The sequence below is a fragment of the Crocodylus siamensis genome, chromosome 1 (genome assembly GCF_052110815.1).
Source record: "Crocodylus siamensis isolate JL-2025a chromosome 1, ASM5211081v1, whole genome shotgun sequence".
Classification (NCBI taxonomy): domain Eukaryota; kingdom Metazoa; phylum Chordata; order Crocodylia; family Crocodylidae; genus Crocodylus; species Crocodylus siamensis.
In genome coordinates, this window is record NC_143395.1 from 258,699,038 (window position 1) to 258,709,847 (window position 10,810).

Genomic DNA, 10,810 nt, shown 5'->3' on the forward strand with positions numbered 1-10,810 from the left:
TGTGATCTTAACTTTGAGCCTTGTTTCTTGTATATTGTGTTTAGAGTACATGCTAAAGTCCAGGAGATTTCTAATCAATTTTGCTGATATCTCCAGTATCGCTTGTGTTTTCTATAGCCACATTTCTTCTTTATGGTTTATACTTCTACACCACCATCTGGTGGTGCTTGTCCATACTGCTATTGTTAGTAATTTAAACCAGTGCAGTTCTTTGTAATTAAGCCCACAGCACATAGCTGATTCTATTGTGTCCCTGAGCCAGGGCAACTTGAAGGCCGAACAACTAACACAAGAATCAACTCCCAGGTTTTTTTGCTGGTCTTCAGAAGTTTCTACTCGATAGTTTGCTGCAGTGTTATATGCATTATAGTGATCACTGTAGAGTGGAGGGGAGAGGAAGCTTACCTGCCTGGGCTCTTCTCGCTCCAGCAGAAGCTGCCACTGCTGCTACTTTAACACCATGGGCTGGGCTTTTGCCACTGAGGAACAGCCACTGAAGTACCAGGGTCCCTCCTGGTGCCCCATTCACACCTCCCCCGCCACTCCCAGCAGCAGGACTGACCCTCCCATGGCAAACCTCCCAGGGGGAAGGGGCATCATTCCATACCCCTTCCCCCTACCAGACACACTGCTGCGCAAGGCATTTCCCTCATCCAACTATGCGTGCCTGGCTCTCTATTGTCAGACTGTACAGGGCTCTCAATGCTGTGGAAAGACTCTTGGTGGGAAGGGACATACCAGTCGCTCTAAGTCAGTCTTCACGGCTGGTGCCCCTCTCACCCTGCCCTAGTTATACTGTTGGCTGAAGGTAAGTACCGACCTTCCAGTTTTCTAAACATCCTTTGACCAGACAACACTAGGTTATATATTACATCATGATTCTGCCTTACATTTGAGAAACTGATTGTTGTCCAGGAGAAATTAAAAAAAAGAAAATGTGGCCTGATTTTTTTTTCAGAGGTTTGCAGAACCCACAGTGTTCTTCAGTGAGCACAGTGGGTGATCAGTGCCTTTGAAAAATGAGTAGCACAGCAGAACAACTAAGAGGGAATTAGAGATGCAAATAGCTAAAGATGTAAAGGCAAATAAGAAACTTGTAACGTACGCAGAACAAGAAATCCTTGAAGACCAAAGTGAGCCTATTAGTTTATGAGGAAGGCAAAAGGTATTGCAGAAATGTAATTTCTTTTTTAACTTCAGTCTTTCCAAAAGAGGATGATGGGAAGATACATACTCTTGAGCTTCTCCATACAGCCAGTGTTACAGGTAGAACACTATGAGAGAGTGAAGTGTGAAAACAGAAGGTGCTGGAACAGCTGTCTGAACAAAGTAGAGAGCCACCAGCCACCTGGACTGGTGACTTGGCTGGATTGATAACAACAATCTGTTCATTTAATTTAGCTACTCTACCAGTGGGATGAGGTTAGGCAATGTGGTATGCTATTTTCAAACAGGACTGGCTCTGAAAATTACAAGTCACAGAGAAGACACTTTGTTACAAGATCAATTAAATTTAAATGCTTTGGAGTAAAATAATTACCACTTCCATAAAATGTTAGTGTAAGGAGATAGACAGGCAGTTTTCCTGTATGCTATGCCATTAGAAATCTTTCAAGGAAGGTAACAAACCAGGGGGGAAAAAGAATGAGTCACTGCAATTACTTTGGGTTTCCAAAAAAGTTGTAATAAATTCCTCACAGGAGGATATTAGGGAAATAAGAATGACTAAATGAAATGTAAAATTCAGAAAGAAAAATTAAAACACAACTATACATTGTCTTTTTTTTCAAAACCAGGGAAAGGAATGTTTTCATTTCAATGTATTTTAGATAACTTAGAAATGATGACTAGTGAAGGAGTAGCATATTAAAAACCTGAATATTGTCGTGGTCTAGTCTAAGGAAAAAACTAAATATAAACAGTTATGGAATGAGTTCTTCTACAGGTGAAATATTTCTGTCTATATTTATATTATTCAGGCCCACCTGAAAGCAGAAGACTACCTACTGAAATGGGACTGAAGGGCATTTGGCTACTGGCAATTCTTCTGATATTTGGACTTACTACCCTAATAGATGGAGTTGAACCACCAAGTACGTATACATGCCAGTTCATTATAAGGTGCCTGAGTGCTTTTGATTCAATAGTGCTAACAAAACACCTGTTAACTACAATGGGAGAATGACCTGGTTTCATATTCTTTGCAGAAAAAGTAGTAAATTACAAAGGGCACGGACTTTTTTGTCATCTTATGTTGAGATCAAGGTCTTCTGGTGATAAATAGGCTCTGCTTGTAGCTTCTCCCACAGTCCCCACAATCAGGTTGTTTCCTTATCCCAACGAATGATAATAACAATCAATTATCCCACATGCTTATCATGTTTAGTCTTCCATCTTTGCCTATACTTGAAAGGCCAGGTAAGCTTGACTGCAAGCTACAGAGTCTGGCCAGTTTTGACCTAGTGATGGACTGCAGAGGTTCATATTTCAAGCTTCATTGCTACAGTCTTTATGCTGGGGGAAGAAATCCACTAAATTGCGTGACATGTTTATCTGAATATTAAACGGTATTATTTGCTTACCAGATACAGCGAACACATACCATAGCTGATGTAAACCTATATGGATTGACAGAAAACATGAATAGAGTACCATGTACCTCTCAGGAAAACATGTACCTCTCAGGAAAATTGGGCACAAAACCAGTTAATTAAGGCTTTTGTCTTAATTTGCTTTATTAATATGCTACCATATTTATATTCTGTAATCCAGAGAATAAGCTTTATATTGCCTTTTTTCAATGTGCCTTCAGGAAAGCCAAAGATAGTTATCTTAATGGGAGGGAACAAAGATCATTTGCTTTGTTTTACAGAATAGGAAAATGAGAGAATATTAATGAGAAAAATATGGTTCACATCCATTGTATGCATTACCTGGATAATGGAATAGTTGGAAGGGAATCTCTTATTCAGCCATTGGATTAAATCTTCTTTCTTTTCAGGAAAAGCATGTGCATACAAAGTGTATTTCTGGCCACAATAGTAAAACTGGTCTTAATTCACCCTTATGTAAGCAGGACTAAGAATGTTTTCAATTAATCAAAATGCCCACCAGGTCTGTCATTCTTTTGCTTTTTAGAAGTGAGATCTGCATTTTCAATATCTCCCTATTAATGAAATGGTTTCTAAAGAGAATAAAATCTGCTTTCGTTTATTAATATAGAATTTGTAGGTGCAAAGTTTTGTATATCAGATACATTTCCATAGAATGAACACTTATGTCAGGAATCAATGAAGTGTGGCCTAAGAATAATCATTTATAGTGGAGGAGAGGAAAAATGCCATAACTCTGGTTTTGTTTCAAACAGCTAAATGCCAGTGTGCGGAAAAACCAAACAAGAGAAGGGAATGTGGGTATCCAGGTATCAAGGCTGAGGAGTGCCATAAAAAAGGATGCTGTTTTGATGCAAGCAAAACTGGTGTTCGCTGGTGCTTCAGACCTTTTTCAAAACTAGGTAATGTAACTACCATAATTTCTCAACATACCCGACAATAAGATACACTCCTTGATTTAGAAAGGCAGAATGAAGAAAAATGATTTTTCCTTGTAGGAAGTCATGGAGTAGCAGCAGCTAGGGAACTGAGCCTGCTCATTGTTTTGATCTCTGTGCAGCACTTCAGATTTTACTTTTGTTTTTGCCTGGTAAGCAGCAGAACTGCTTTTACTGTATTTCTCACATATATTTCACGCTCCAATTTCTAGCAGCTGGTTTTTTTTTTAAGAAAATTTGCATATTATGTGTGAGAAAATATGGTATGTGAAATACGTAATACTCGTGGTTTCCAGTGTTCCTACAGACTCTTGCATCTTGTCTTGTTCTGGCTAAAAAATAGAGCAATGTGTCCACCACAACAGAAAGTAACTTCACCAACTGAAGAAGAAAAAAGGTTTAAACTTTCCCAAAACTACAGAGTCTTATACCCTGCAGTCACAGGCCTCTTAAAAATATACATAAAACTAGTGTTAAATAGATTGCTTCTGTCCCTCTCAGCAAATATCTCTCTGAACACATAGTTTCCATTATTTATTTATTAGATTTATACCCAGCCCTATCCAAAAGGCTCAGATTGACTTACAATAAACAGATAAATGGCCTGCAGATAGGAATCTCTCAGACAACACTCCTTTTTGTAGCAGTAAACCCTGTTCAACATTAATCCAATCTGACAGCTGCTAAGAATACTGGTTTTCATCCCTGGAATGTAATGCCTGAAGCATTAACAGGGGACATAACCAACATATAGCTCAGAGTCTTTAAATCAAGTTTGGCTATTTTGCTAAAAGAAAGGTTCCAATTAAACCTCAGTACCTCAGTTATTGAACTCGATAAAAAGATTACTATGTCCTGTTTTATAAAGGAAGGATAACTTAATGACCATAATTCCCTTATGACCATAAAACCCATGGAATTATGCTGTTATGGAGGCAAAACTTTGTCAGAGATTACATTAGTCACAAGTACATGGCAGTCTTCAAATTTATTGCTGATCTTCATGACCACGGCATTTTTCATTTGAAGACCAAAGTTAAATATTATGGACAGTTTAACACATACTCTGGAGGTGGAAGGGGGTGACACTTTAATTAGAGAACCATTCTAATTAAAGCACCACTACATCTCATGTATCAGTGTCCCCACACTTAAAAATGGCGGCATAGGCACTTGAACTAAAGCCATTTTTAAGCGTGGGGATGCTGATACACAAGACGTAGGAGGCTGCTGGAGTGCGAGTAATCAGAGTACCCTCCATGCTCATATATAGGCACTTTTAAATTTTTATGTATAGTAGAGTACTTTCTATCAAGATTCCATGTCTAAATGATTTATTATGAGAGGTTAATCAATGATAGATCATTAATTATAGTGTTGTTACAGTGTAATGGGTCATTACTTTTTGAACATTGGACTATGAACATTTATAACAACTTTACTGATGTCTATGTAACTGGGTCTGACTGAAAAATACTCTTGTTGTGTGAAAGACTGAGGTTTCTTAGCATCTTTATTTTATGCATCATAACAAAGGAGGTGCTTTTAAAAGTCACAGGAAAAAAATAGCACACCGTTTCCCCTCCCAGAAAAGATTAAGGCTAGGCTGCTAGGGCACTCACTTGGAGACACAGGTGCAAGTCCCTTCCCTGACTCAGAAAAGGGAGGGAATTTAACTATCATCTATCTGATACATGCCAGACAAGTGCTGTAATCATTGCCAGGTAGAGCCAGTCCCTCTGGCACAATGAATAGTTTACAAGGTGGACTGGCTCCAACATAAAAAATTGAGGGAGACTCTCAGTCAGAGGAGGAACTAGAGAAGCTTAGTCTGCTACACCTCTGTCAGGTGTCCTAACAACTGAACTATTGATTCTTCTGGGGTGGGTTATTTCTCACCATACAAATTCTGTTCTCACCTTGAGAAACAATATTTGTCATAAACAAATGGTCCTGCAAAACTTCTAAACCGCAAACTTTGATCAGAAAAAATGCCAAAAATTGACCAGCTCAATTCCTAACCATCTGTCTCATATACTAAACATCTCTGTAACATCATTGTATCAATTAAAGAAAAAAATAATATAAGCATAGACAAAATATTACAGATATAATCATCCGGCCATAGTGATTCAATAGAGACCATCAGACTTAGAACTCATTAGCTTCCTCCTAGAACAAAGTATTTATGAGCTGTAGCCCAGTGAATTTTTGATATTCAAAGTGATGGATCCCAATTTTTATCTTTAGGAGCACAAGAATGAGGCCAATGACATCTGTTAAAATAATGGTACAACTGTACCCTGGGGAATTTTATGCCCCACCCAACATTGCACATCCTGCTGTACCAGACATGCATGGCAGGACATGCAATTTAGGGGATGAGGCATAAAGTTTCTTATATCCAAATCAAACCAGTGCCAGGCTACCTCCAGCCTGATCCTGCAGACAGTCTCAGGTCCACTTGCACATAGAAGACACTCCAGGGCTAGTGCCAATAATCAGATGATTGTATCAAGCTGTAGCCTTGAGCTAACCTGTATCTGCCACCTCCCCAACAGAGCACTGGGGCAGGCACAGATGACCAGAATCCTCTGCCTGGGCCTACGCACATACCCGCTCCCTGCTGCTGGAGTTACCAGCCTAAGTCAGCTAACCTCCTATCCCTTCCCATATGAACCCCTGATCCAGTAGGGGAAGTGTCTGGGCAACAAGGCTTAACCTTATTCTTAGGCTGATGCATCCTTGACTTCTCGTGCTATTGACGGATTTCTTGGATACCTGACCCAGTCAACCTCCTGACCTCACTATTTGCCTGACCCTCTGGATGTTATATATAGAATAACTTTATGGCTAGTTTGCCATTTTATAGTGCCATAAATTGGCCAAATGTGGCATGTTGTCATTTGTGGCTCAACTAGTGTGTTAATTTTGCCATAAATATAATGTCTCCCTGATTTTAGTATTCCAAAGAAGGACTGCAGGTAAACCAAAACTATCGGAGTCTAAGTTAGGGGGAAAAACATCAGCAGAGCTGTTAGGTACTCTGGATGATGCATTTAGCACAGCCAAACATGGCAGTAACAACTTGGGCTGCCACAACTTGAGCTACAGACCCAAGTCTCAGGAATTGTAGAGTTGATGCTAAATTCTGTATTTCTGCTTTATCGGGCTGTCTCTTCTACTTTGTAGCCCAGTCACTGCTATGTTAGTGAGACAAGAGGGAAGATCTAATACTCTTGTATATCTGTAGAGTTGAGAGAGGTAGTTAGCTGTGTTAGTCTGAAGTCAGGCAGAAGGCAGAGGAGGGTGAAACCTTAGAGACTGAATATTTCAGAAAGGAATAAGGAATGCTATTGCCTGAAAAAGCATATGCCCTTTTAGTTAGTCTCTGAGGCAGGGGTCAGCAACCTACAGCCCACAGTCTGGATCTGACCTGCAAAGCCATTTGATCCAGCCTGCAGACATGGGGCTTCAGCAGCCAAATCAGCTCAGTTCAGGTCAGACACAGGAGTTAGGACACAGCCGCTGCCAACTCTGCTTTTCCCTGTTGTAGCACAGAGAGAGTGGCTGCTGCAGCTGGCATTTTTCCCTGCAGCAGTGGAGGGCTTCCACAACAGCCACTTTCCCCTGCCAACATGGCAATAGGCACCATCCATGGACACTCTCCCCATATTGCCAGGGAGTGGGGGAAGTGGTGGTACCAGGCACTTTCCCTGTACAGCAGCTAGGAAAAGCAGTGATGGCAGCTGGGGCCTAGCACCCACCTGCCACTCACTAGCCCACCTCTGACCCAAACTGGGTCAGTTCGGCTCACAGCCTGAAAAGCTTGCTGACCCCTGCTCTGAGGTGCTCTCCTGTCCTGCCTTCTGCTTGGTGTGTTGAGGTGTAGAAGGTAAATCGAGCTGGACTCCAGAAGATCATGATTTCAGACATTCATCTCTGATTTCTCCTTCTGTTTCTGTGTGCTGAAGTAACAGGACTTGGGTACCTAGCTCTTAGATGCTTATGAAAATCTCACTCAGTAGCTTCTATTTTTAGGGACCCTCAACAGAGATGCTTTCTGGAAGTGAATGTGAGAAATGGCCCAGCTATGAAGTGAAACACCTGAATATGTGGTGTACTGAAAATAACCAGGAAGAGGGAAAAGGTGCAAAATGTTTGTCTTTGTCTTTAACAGCTACCGGTGAATGTTCTATGAGTGTATACGAAAGAAAGGAATGTGGATTTCCAGGCATCTCAGAAAAATGCTGTCTAAAAAGAGGATGTTGTTTTGATCCTTCATACAAAGGCGTTAAATGGTGTTTCCGTCCTAACGTCAAAAACGGTAAAAAAAATTCTCTGGAATGTTTCAAAAAGTCTTTGTACACGTTTACACAGAAATCATCTGCTGGGAAGTGTTTCACCCCATCCTGCTGTATGCTTTGCATGAGAGTAGCAAAGTCCTTTTGGACTGAACCTGATAGGTCCTTCCTTTATTTATATATCTTTCTCTCTGACACCCAGGGTCCACAGCCACAGCTAACCCTCGGCTGGACTCTGTGCACTATCACAAAGTCAGAATTAAAATAACATATGAGTGTGTCTCAAAATATCCAATCCTGTATAAAGGGAATAGGGTATCCTCACAGAGAGCATGGTAAACACACACTCCAAAAGATTCCTTAGGGCTTTGGTAGAAGATGTACCAAAGGCTTACCAGCAAGTGAGCATAGTAGAGATGAGGTTACAAACTGATTTTTTTCCCTCTTTTTTTATGAAAGCTTTTATTGGGGAAAAAAGTTGACATCCTTTTCATACCAGTCATGATGCTGGTTGAAAGCTTGAGGTGGAAAGGGAAGCAATACAATTTGTTGTAAAATACAAAAAGGTTTTCTTTTTTCAGTTAGTTTTAGTAAAATGTTTGTCCTCATTAACCTGAAGAAGAGAATGATTATTGCATGGCTACTCTATTTCTGTTGTCTGCAGACACAAATGACAGATTACCCAGAGAGGTGGTGGAATCTCCATCCTTGGAGGTTTTTAAGACCCAGCTAGATATAGCTTTGGCTGGGATGGTCTAGTTGTGGCTGGTCCTGCTTTAAACAGGGGGTTGGACTAGATGACCTCCTGAGGTCCCTTCCAACCCTAGTTTTCTATGATTTGTAGCAATACAGGAAGATAGAGCTAATGTATGAGCATGCAGCACCTACACTGACCCCTTAGAGTGATGTTCATGGGTGGATCCAGGATTTTGAAAATGGGGGTGCATGTGGTAGGTACATTATCACATATAAAAAACCCACATATTTTTCTCCAGGTAAAAAGAACCCAAAAGTTTTATTCATATGCTAGGGGTCTAGACTGTATTATTCAGTTTAAAATTGATGCAAAAACAAATCTAACTTTATTGGAATGAGTTAAAAATGGCTTGCAAGGCTGCTAAATAAGAGCTAACAGACAGCAGAATTTCAGAAGAAAGGCTAGCTTGATTAGTGGAACATCAAGACTATTAAGCAGGAGAGAGGGTCATTAACACCTATGGAATAAAGAGTTTCAAAGAAATCAGGTAGATTTTAATGAGCCTTGAAGTAAGTTGACTCCCTCAGCATGGCCATTCTTCTGGGGTGGGTTATTTCTCACCATACAAATTCTGTTCTCACCTTGAGGAACAATATTTGTCATAAACAAAATGGTCCTGCAAAACTTCTAAACTGCAAACTTTGATCAGAAAAAATGCGAAAAATTGACCAGCTCAATTCCTAACCATCTGTCTCATATACTAAACATCTTTGTAACATCATTATATCAATTAAAGCTAGAAACACTGCTGCCACTGCCAAGCAGTTGCTGTTAAACTTTGGGTGGAGCAGAAATCAGAGGGAGTGCAACTGTGCCAGTGTACGACCCTTGATCCTCCCTGATGACGTTCTTATTTCCTGGCATGAGTGATCAGTCTTACATAAAGGGGGTGACAAACATGTTCACATTCCAGTGTGAAAGGGCCTCCCAGCCCTTCTGGAACTTCTACTGTCAGGGCCACTGCCCTGATCTTAGTCACCTCTTCTTTATAATTGAGATGAGGAAAGATGTTTTCTAAAAACATGCCAACATAGACCAGTGAGGTGCTACAATCATATAAAATATATAGAAGGGGATAATTGCGATGAATAATTGCAAGACATACCTCCTCAGTTTGTCCCACTTCTACTCCTTTATATTGCAGAGCTATGCTTCATTTTCCTGTGGAACCAATGCATAAATGTGATGCTTAAATATTGATTTCCCCTTTCTTTCATTCTTAGATTGTTAAAGAAGCACCCAGGAGATGCCTGCCAATAGAACCAGAGAAAAAGGAATGTTTTTAAATCTCACGGCGTGTTGCTCTAATACTCTGTCTTCCAGCTTATCCCAGTTTTAGGCGTACTACCTGTTAATAACATAGTTAATCACTGAGAAAAAAAGAGGTGGGAAGAGGGATTTTTTCAGGGGCAATATTTTTTTAAATCCTTTTACCTGGGCTGTTTGTATTGACATGCTTATCATTTTCAATTCGTCAAAATAAAATACATAACTGTTGCATTTGACTGACCGTTTTTAATATTCTTAACAATTCCTGTTCCTTTAAAAAAGTATGGTCTTGACACTAAAATTCTTGTGATGTACACAATGATCAGTGATGGCCTCAGAGCACTCACTGTGGTGCTGACAGCTTGTGCCAGGAAGTTAGACTAGAATTTCTACCCTTAGTGTACACTGAATTCATGCCAGAGGGGCAATCACACACATAGTGGAGCTGGGCTATATTCTGCTTCTTCCCATCGGGGTAGCCTCAAGTTGAGCACCCAAAATTTCCGTTTACAGCAGCCCTTAGGGGTATGTCCATGAGTCTTTCTAACTTGTCCTTGTCAGGAGTTCCCAGCCACTTGTCCCCCTGGGACATTCTGGCAAATTGTTCTCCCCAAGGGGTGCACATGACTGCCAAACTCAACCCCTAGAGCACTGGTTCTTAAGCTTTCTGGACTCAGGGCACCCCTTATTAGACTTAAGGCAGCCGTCCTTGGAAAATGCCAGCTCTTCGTTTTTACTCAGTTTTTGACTATGGAAATGTAATCAAGCCATTTTTCCGTTGAAAAGAAATAGGAAAAAATAAACAGGTCAGAATTGTTGTATTTTATGGATTCCAATTTGAAATCTCTGGATTTATCTTGTGAATCATGTTGACACACTTAGCACTTAGTGCTAAAACTGCATTGTACCCCGCGACACTAGTGAAAGGAT

General features: G+C 40.5%; 1 protein-coding gene across 1 annotated transcript; it reads left to right on the forward strand.

The window, feature by feature from the left end:
• The first annotated feature begins 1,874 nt into the window (after window positions 1-1,874).
• On the forward strand, window positions 1,875-9,899 carry LOC149874411 (trefoil factor 3-like). The gene is made up of 4 exons (XM_090031638.1): window positions 1,875-2,093; window positions 3,368-3,514; window positions 7,731-7,877; window positions 9,835-9,899. The coding sequence occupies exons 1-4, from the start codon at window positions 2,012-2,014 to the stop codon at window positions 9,840-9,842; spliced, it is 384 nt and encodes a 127-aa protein (XP_089887764.1). The 5' UTR covers window positions 1,875-2,011; the 3' UTR covers window positions 9,843-9,899.
• The last annotated feature ends 911 nt before the right edge of the window (window positions 9,900-10,810 follow it).